The sequence below is a fragment of the Gossypium hirsutum genome, chromosome A07 (assembly GCF_007990345.1).
Source record: "Gossypium hirsutum isolate 1008001.06 chromosome A07, Gossypium_hirsutum_v2.1, whole genome shotgun sequence".
NCBI lineage: Eukaryota > Viridiplantae > Streptophyta > Magnoliopsida > Malvales > Malvaceae > Gossypium > Gossypium hirsutum.
This window is the reverse complement of record NC_053430.1, coordinates 3,092,318-3,101,788: the sequence shown is the minus strand read 5'-3', so window position 1 is coordinate 3,101,788 and position 9,471 is coordinate 3,092,318. Positions and strand designations below refer to the sequence as shown.

The 9,471-nt window shown below is 30.9% G+C and overlaps 1 protein-coding gene across 4 annotated transcripts; it reads left to right on the top strand.

Moving 5' to 3' along the window:
* Positions 1–4,690: 4,690 nt before the first annotated feature.
* Positions 4,691–8,254, top strand: LOC107899829 (indole-3-pyruvate monooxygenase YUCCA6). 4 transcript variants are annotated; one of them, XM_041117190.1, is made up of 5 exons: positions 4,793–5,869; positions 6,549–6,797; positions 7,228–7,350; positions 7,478–7,739; positions 7,832–8,254. In XM_041117190.1, the coding sequence occupies exons 1-4, from the start codon at positions 5,168–5,170 to the stop codon at positions 7,703–7,705; spliced, it is 1,302 nt and encodes a 433-aa protein (XP_040973124.1). In that variant the 5' UTR covers positions 4,793–5,167; the 3' UTR covers positions 7,706–7,739; positions 7,832–8,254. The 4 variants fall into 4 exon arrangements, 3 of the variants coding, with proteins under 3 accessions (XP_040973125.1, XP_040973124.1, XP_016681069.2); XR_005930202.1 differs by lacking the exon at positions 7,832–8,254 and having other exon boundaries at positions 4,765–5,869; positions 7,211–7,350; positions 7,478–7,688; XM_016825580.2 differs by having other exon boundaries at positions 7,478–8,254.
* The last annotated feature ends 1,217 nt before the right edge of the window (positions 8,255–9,471 follow it).

Here is a 9,471-nt window from a genome sequence, read left to right as displayed (position 1 = left end):
AGCTAACGTGGCCAGTTAACTTGCCATATTGGACAAGGCAAAGTTAGTGACTATTTTTCTCCGTCTTTTTTTATTTTTAATAAATGGCCCAATATTTTTAAATTTTTACATAAATGACCCAATATGTTTATACTTCTTCTACATCCCAAGAATCTTGTTATCGGTGCCTCCACCACAACCATCTTTGGCGTAACCATTGTTGACCTCCAAACCACTACCACCTTATCTCAATCATCCAATCATCTATTCAACAATCAATAATCTTGATGAAAAGATGTTTGGAAAGCATCGCTCACCTTGTTCAAGCCTCCAAGAAAAAATAGTTCCTGCTAGAGAAAGGAAGAGCTAAGGAATGGGAAGTGATGGAGAAATTCAACTGGGTTGAACTTACTAAAAGGGAACTCAAGATTGTGCAGGTTGTTAGCATCAAAAGATTCATGTGAAGCAGCAAGGACAGAGTTGTTGGCATCGTGGAATCGATCAAGAGAAAAAGAGTTAGGGGAAGAGTAAAGGAAGGTTGGGAGAAGGGATTGTTTGAAGACTCTAAAAGCAAATTAATTGCTGCAAAATTTGAGAAAACAAAAAACATTTTGAAAATTTACCCATCTATTTGAGAACAAAAAACATGTAAAATTTGAGAAATCAAAATACCCCTATCTACCATCTCCACTGTTAGATATAGATGAAATTTTGGCCACCACTTTTCCTCTGTGGGGCTTTCTTCTCCTACATAGACGAAATCAAAATTCAAGAAACTTGAATGAGATTTTGGATTGATGGACCCTAGGGATTTGAAAGTAGGTTTAAAGAGCTTGAAGGTAATGGTGATACGCCATTAGTGATGCGTGGAGCTTTGAAAAATTTATCTTTTTTTTTCTGCTTTTTTTTTCTTTTAATGCCCAACCGAGCTAGGGTTTTAAATTGGGACCATTTACACAGAAGGATGCTATGTCACTTACTGTTTTGTTATTTTTCGAAAGTTGAATGATTGTTTTGTCAACTACCCCAAAATTAAATGACTATTGACGTAATTTACACTTTATTTTTTTTTTTTGTGAATTGTGTGAACCTACTAAGTGCCATATTTACGATGTTGTATTCATCAATTTATTCTGGACTTTGCGGGTTGAAATGAGACGAATTATAGAAAAAAAAAGAAGAAGAAGAAGAAGAAGAACCCTACAACATGACGTCTCTAAATATTGAAGATGTTGGTCCCCCTTGGCCTATGGATTTGAACGGTAAGCAATCAGGGAAAAAAAAGATATATAAATGGGTCAACTCAACTTTAACTCCAAAAATGATTAAACATAAAAGCTTTGATGAAATAATATTGAGTTGCCAACATCATATGAATTTTTGTTCTCAAGCTGCAACGCCAACATTGGAACTTTCCAATTCTTTTTCCTTATTGGGTATATTGACAGAAGTTTCGATTCGCTCCCATGAATCTAACAAATTACGTAGTAATATAGCCATTACATTTTCGTTTCTAATCTAACCACAACAATCTTAAACATTTCAAGACCAGGAACAATAACGTAATATGTCGCAAGAATTTCAGATAAAAAAAAAATCTAAAACTTGTAAGAAGAAACCATGGAACATTGGGTCCATTTAGTTAGGTTGGTTAGCTTGAATAAAATTACGTTTAAATTAAAATAATAATAATATTTATTTTTAATTAATCATTCGGTTTTAAAAATATAAAATCAAATTATTTAATAAAATAACATATCAATCCAAAATAATTTTAATCAATTTTGATTAAAAATAAAACAAAAATTTCAATCTGTTTTGTCTCACCTACTCATAGCTTTCAAATTAATTTGCTAGTTTGAAAGAAAAGAAAGCAGTGGCTAATAATAAGGGGAGCAGAGATGACAGAAACATTCCTGTTGTACATTTATTGATCCGCCGTGATCATACGGATAATAAAAATCCGGACATCAAATGTTTAATTAAGCTTCAAACTTTGTATATGTTATAATTAAACATTAGTAGTTATTGAAATAAATGCTGTCTGATTAACATCTTTATTTTTCATGAGAAAAATACATAAAAGCAGGATGGAAGGGAATGAATGATTACCTGAGGGAAAGGTAGTTAATCACCACCTAAGCTTGTCTTGTCTAAGTCCGAGACCCTCTCTCCACCATGCATATATTAGTTGCCTTGAGAGGATTCATTTTCATTCACTTCTTTCTTTTTTCCTGATATTTTTCAATCATCATTTCAGCTTAAATCTGATTTTCAGGGTCTCTCTCACCATCTCCTTCTTTCCTCTTCTTTGCTTTTACACTCTTCCATGTGTCTCTAAACTTTTTATTTGATCTTCAATTCTACTTCTCAAATTGTTTTAAAATATAAATGAATTTGGGGACTAGGTTGTTAAACATAAGTGATCACCAACTTGAATTTAAGATAGATTTCACTAAATGATTGAGTGTGAGGTAAATCATGAAAGGATAGCGAAGGGAGCTTGCAGACTCAACTCACAAAGAAAGTTCGCACGAACCAAGGAAATGTCGCAGTCTCAGTTCACATATACTCAAGGAACTCGCAGAAGGGAAGCCGCGTGATCTGGCAGACAATCCAGAGTGAAACACATATCTAATATTCTTGAAGTTCGCTCAGAATGTCAATTCTAAGAATAGTAAGGTCATGTCGTGAATGGTAATAACATGTATAAATATTCAAATATTTTTATTAATAAGATACGAGATAAAATTACTCAATATTATTTTAATTTTATATTTTCAATTTTAGTATTTATGAAATATTACAAATTTTACAATAAATTTTAATAAATAAACATAACATATTTTAATTCATACATAAATCAAATTTGTGCAAGTTTAATTTATAATCACCACTGTATATTTGTGACCACTATCACATCATCTCCATCATTACTACCCTACAACCGTTTCTCTACTTTTCAGTAACCCTTAACTGTATTCAACATTTTATCCTTTCGCGATAAATATTAAATGTGAGTAAAAAATTTATATAAAAAAATTTAAATAAAATTTTAGTCGAAATGTTAAAGTTAAAATATTAAATTTTATATTTTTTTAACTAGTTTTTAAAGTTGTTGTATGTAATTTTATACGTTTAATTTTTAGTTAATTTTTTAAATGTTATATTTTTATTATAATAATTAATATAAAATAATATTTATATTTAAATTATTAAATATAATTAAAATATATTAACTTATCAATTCAAATATTATAATAAAAAAATTTGAATCATAATTAAAGCATTTTCAACATATTTAACTTATAATATAATTTCACTTTATAATAATTATTAAATATAATTAAAATATATTAACTTATTAATTCAGATATTATAATAAAAAAATTTGAATCATAATTAAAGCATTTTCAACATATTCAACCTACAATATAATTTCACTTTATGTAATTAAGGTAAACAATAACTAATTAATAATTAGCTGTAATATTAATTAAATGATATTTAAGATGCTTAGAATTCTATTAACGTAATAACTCTATTTTACATTAATAAAGAATTTATTTTTACATTCAAATTTTTTAACTAATAACTGAGATTGTAATTGCAATTATAATTTATGATAATTTATAATTATCATAGGTTTTTTCTATATTTTATGATTAAAGTTTTATTCAAGTAATAACTTTTTTTCAAGATTAGCATAACTTTTTTAACTAATAATTTTAAATTAAATTATAATTATTTTTAAATGCGTAATTATCATAATTCCTATTAAATTATAATTTTTAAAATATATAATTATCACAACTTCTATCTTATTCAAACTTTTTTTTTTATATGTGATTTCAGTAATATGATAGAAAATAAAGAGTATCATCGTCAATTCAAAATTCTTTTAAACTCATGCTTTTATATAAATTATAAATTTTATATAAAAAGACAAAAAAGTCTATGTTTGTTATTTCATAAAATAATTAGATATTTAATTTTTTTAATTGAGTTGAGATCTGCATGATGCGTGACACTAACTTAGTCAATCATTCGTATTAACATGTTTCATGAGATGAGGTAAGTAACAACTCAAATTTTATAAAAAATATTTTTTTATAATAATTTTAATACAATTCATATTACTATCTATCTCAAACTTAAAAACTTAAAAACGCTAAAATACATTTTATCATTAAAATTTAAAAAAAAATTATTTAAGTTGAAATAGGGCTTAATTAAAATATATTGTCACAGTTAGAAACCAAATAGAACAGAATTTATGAAGTGTAAGATCATTCATCACTTCAATTGAACAGTGATAGAGGAAAATGGCTTTCCATCTTTACTTTCGATTAACTTTCCTAATTGAAACATAAAACCGCCATTGTCTTTAAATAAAACCGACCCTCGAATCAAAATAAAAAATGGAAATTGAATATGACCATATTCAGAACTGCAAATCCAGTGAAAATCGTACCAACAATCTTCTAGATGTAATCACCACTGTCTAACTTATCCTATTTGGGATTAAAGTTAAGGATTAATTATAAAAAGAGGTGAAACTCGATAGTTCTTTTACTAATTAAATGCTCACCCAATGAGTTCTCTAAGTTTCTGCCATGACAGATAGGGTGACGTCCCCATGGAGAGGTGTTTTTGAGTAGTAAATATTTACAGTTCCTGACATTCAATTCCTTTTTTTATTAAATTAATAAAATGTCCCTACTTGATTTAATATTTGCCCCTCCTTTACCACTTCTCAAACTTAATTCCCTTATGAAAATAAATTCTTGAATGAACAAAAGGAATATATAAATCTATATATATAGGATGTTACTGACATATCACCATCTTCCTCTCTCTTCATCTTATTTTATTTCAATTTTGTTTTTTCATTCTTCCCTTCTCTCTCTCTCTCTCTGTGTTTAAATGAATGAATGCTGATTAAGCCCCAGAAGTTCTTTGCTCATCTTTCGCTAAACCTTTCATAAAGAACCAAAATTCAGATAGATTCATTCAAAACAACTCAGTTTCATATAAGTGGATAAGAATCCTCTTATATTCTTAATCCACTCCTAGTTTCAAGGGACAATTCCCTTATAAAAATCTAATCTCAAATGCTTTCTCTTCACTCTTGTTTTTGTTCTTCTTGAGCTCAATTACCAGTTAGTAATTTAATAAGTATTAGTTCATGGACTACTTGAGTGAAATAGAAGGAAAACAAGCTCATGATCCCATGTTTTTGGAGAAGATGAAAGAGTCATCGTCGTCGTCGTCTAGTTGCTTATGTGTTCCGGGGCCAGTTATCGTCGGCGCCGGGCCTTCGGGTTTAGCAACCGCCGCTTGCTTGAAAGAGAAAGGTGTTCCGAGTGTAATCCTAGAGAGATCCAACTGCATGGCATCTTTGTGGCAACTCAAGACGTATGACCGTCTTCGTCTTCATTTGCCGAAGCAGTTTTGTGAGCTTCCTTTGATGGGGTTCCCTACTGGTTTCCCTACTTACCCTAGCAAGCAACAATTCGTGGACTACTTGGAAGCTTACGCTAGGAAGTTTGATATTAAGCCTAGGTTCAACGAGACGGTTTCACAAGCTGAGTATGATCCGACGCTGGGGTTTTGGCGCGTGACAAGTGTTGGGGTTAAAGGGAAAGAGATGGAATACGTGTGCCGGTGGTTGGTGGTGGCGACGGGAGAGAATGCGGAGGCGATGATGCCGGAGATGGAAGGAATGGGGGAATTCAGTGGGGACATAAGGCATACAAGTTTATATAAAAGTGGAGAAGAGTTTAGAGGGAAAAGGGTTTTGGTGGTGGGGTGTGGGAATTCAGGCATGGAGGTGTGTTTGGACCTTTGCAATCATAATGCTAGGCCTTCACTGGTGGTCAGAGATACAGTAAGAACTCTTCTTTTCTTTTTAAAAAATTATATTTTCTCTTCTCTTTCTAAACATTAAAGCAAAAATCACACCCACTATGGGATTTTTCTTTCAACTTTTTGGATTGTTTTTTCACAAAGGTGATTGGAAGAAAAAAAGAAAAAGAAAAAAGGGTTTCTCAAACTGTCCCCTCAGACTTTAAAATTCTTGATCTAGTTAAGAAAAAGGGTGGTTTTTGATTGAACAAATTTTCGTTAATTTTAGGTTTTCTCTCAAATTTCATATAAATCGAGAAAAACCCAGATAAAATATCATTAAAAAGGTGATTATTGCTTAGTAAGTATAATCAAATGGAATCATTAGACAAGCTAGCTAAGAGCTTGTAATTGACAGATATTGCCAGAATCTGCGTGGCTACAAGTTCCAAAGGGTTGAATCAGTTAAAAAAGACCGACCAAAGCAAACTTAGTATACTAAAATTAGGTAGACAAAAAGAAAGAACAAAGATCTTTGATCTCTCACTTTCTTGGGATTCCCAAGCATGCGCAACATCGCAATATATATATTTTCTAGTTAGGATTCTATATATCTATATATGTTGTCTTAATCATGAATCTCCACCCTTTTCTTCAACTCCATGTTTTATGCTATGTTTGTAAGACATTATAAGTAAAGTGTTTGGATTATGAAACTGAAGGTCCATGTCCTCCCACAAGAGATGCTAGGGACATCAACATTCGGATTATCGATGTGGCTGCTCAAGTGGTTTCCCTTGCGACTGGTCGACCGTTTCCTGTTGATTGTATCATGGTTGATGCTCGGTGATACTTCTCGCTTCGGATTGGCTCGCCCGCACTTGGGTCCCCTTCAACTCAAGAATCTGTCGGGAAAGACCCCCGTTTTAGATGTTGGCACGCTTGCTAAAATCAAAAGTGGAGACATTAAGGTACTTTCCCCTTATCACATCACTTTTCTTTTTTTCCTTTCCTTTGGCAACTAAATGTCAAGTGTTTGATTGATCCTATAATACTGTGTTTCAAACAATCGTACCACTTGCTTTTCCTTTTGCCGGAATATATTGTTTCGCAATAATTGCGCTCCATTTCTTTTCTTAGAAAAAAAACTCATTTTGATCCTAATTTTTTTTCTCAAAAACATGATTTTATATAAAAAATATCAATTTTTTTTCGTTCGATCCAACAAAAATTGATGGAATTTGAAAGTTATTCTTTTATCAATTATAAAAATTTTGATTATGGAATTTTAGAATTTTCTTTGCATTTGGAAGTTCTCTTTCTAATTACATACTACATTTGCATATTTGTTTATGTATATATATATTCACAATTCTTAATTTAGAACTGTTGTTGCTGTAGGTACGTCCGAGCATCAAGAGCCTAAAACGACATGCTGTGGAGTTTGTCAATGGCACAACTGAGAACTTTGATGCAATCATATTAGCAACCGGTTATAAAAGCAATGTACCCTCTTGGCTAAAGGTATAAAAAGCTTAATTTTACAACCTTTTCTTTCCTTTTTTTTTATTATCTATGATTCTTTAAGCTATTTAAGTTAAAACTCTTCACAACTTGATGCTAAAAAAAGAGCAATTGAAAAAATTGTCAGGAAAAAGTGATGTTCTCAGAGAAAGATGGGTACCCTCGAAGGCCATTCCCTAATGGATGGAAAGGTGAATATGGGCTATACGCGGTGGGGTTCACTAAACGTGGACTGCTAGGTACATCAATGGATGCTATCAGGATTGCAGAAGACATTCAACGGTGTTGGAAAGAAGAGGCAAAGCATCGTTTGGCATTCACTAATTCACTGCTGCACCAATCATCATCATTATGATCCTTCAGATTTTGTTCTTTCCGAAGTTTTTGAAGTGAGATAAGAGACATACAGATTTTGGTTGAAGATAACAACTATACATACTACATAACCTATCCTAATTCCCTACCTGGCCTTTGTATCCAGACACCTACAAGTGCGAGGTTTGATTCTTCAAATGACAAGAAGAAGAAAAAAGAAAGAAAGAAAAGAGAGAAAAAAGGGAGAGAGTTGTCTCAATGAACCCTTCATCTTGAATGCGAAGATGACACCAGATAAGGCAGCAGCCAGGCCTTCGGAAGGAGGAAGATTAAAGGAGTTGAATTTCAAAGTGTTAAGAGAAAAAGGGGTTGATGTTGTTTTGGATTGTGGAAGGGGGGGGGGACCTTAGACTATATATCTTAGATATTGTACATTGCCATTTCATTTTTCTGTAATTAGGCATCACTTTTCTTTATCCGCAAAGAGAGGAAAAAAGAAGAAGAAGAAGATAGATTTGTCAGAGCAAGCTGAATATATGATGTTTGGTATTTGTTTTTGCAAAGCAATATAATGGTGTTTTTCAACCTATATTTTATTACATCTTTCTCATTTATACAATCTTTCTTTCTGGTTTTGGGGGTGTGCTTGTATAGAATGCTTCATCCCAACCAAGAAACTAGGTCAAATGATTTCATTCCTGGTAGTAGAAGCTTTGGACCACCAACAATTGATGAGAACTTAAATATGTGCATTTAAAAATGACCAGAAATCTTATTAATTGCTCTGCTGTAATATATTTATTAATTCATATCCTATGCTTAAATTTGGCTGACATAAACGTATGAATACCAATGATGAAATCTCACAAAGAAAACGTAAGAGGAAAGAAGATAGGACGAATGATAATTTTTTATTTTAATATATAAAAACAAATCATTCAAAATTCAAATGACAAATCTTTTAATTTTTCAACTTCCGATTGTTTTTTTTTTCTCATTCTATTAACTAAAGCTTTAGCGATATATGAATATAATGATTGGTTTTTATTATTATCAGATAATTATAATTTTAAAAATAAAAAATATATTAATATTTCAAATTTATTTGTGAAGGAAAGAAATTCCCATTGATTATATGTTAATTAGTAATATTATTCTAAATAAGTAAAATTTTAATCTATATATTTAAAGGAAAAAAATAGCTGGTAGTCCCCTTTCCCTTTGCAAGTTGGGCAAAACTGGTTGAGCAAAAATGAAAGGAAATTAATTAACTTTAGAAAAATAAAAGGGTAAGAAGCAATGGGCAGGCAGATGTAACATACAGATTCCCACCCCTCCATTTCAAATCTTTTATTTTAATCTAAAAGGTTTACAAAGTGTCCACACCAGAATAAGGAGAAAAAAGGATGGACTTTGTACCCATTGTTTGTCACCTGGAACAGTTGAGTTGTTTTGTCAATTCAGTTGGATTTTGATTGATGCAATGAAATTTGTTTTCACATAATTTGATGTATTTATGGTAAAAAAAAAACTTTTATGTGTTTTTCTTAGTTTCGTTATTAAATAAATTATTTTTAAAAAAATTAGAGTAGTTTAGTCTTATAAATTTAAAAGTGATTAAATAATCACAAGGTTAATATTTTTGAGTTAATTGTACATATTTTTATTGGTATAATAATAAATTTAGCTCTCAAATATTATATATTATATGAATTTGATTCTAATTTATTAAATTTAGCTTGTAATAATATTTACACATTTTGTTCCCATTTACACAAAATGTATAAACATCAAGGAACAAGGGTA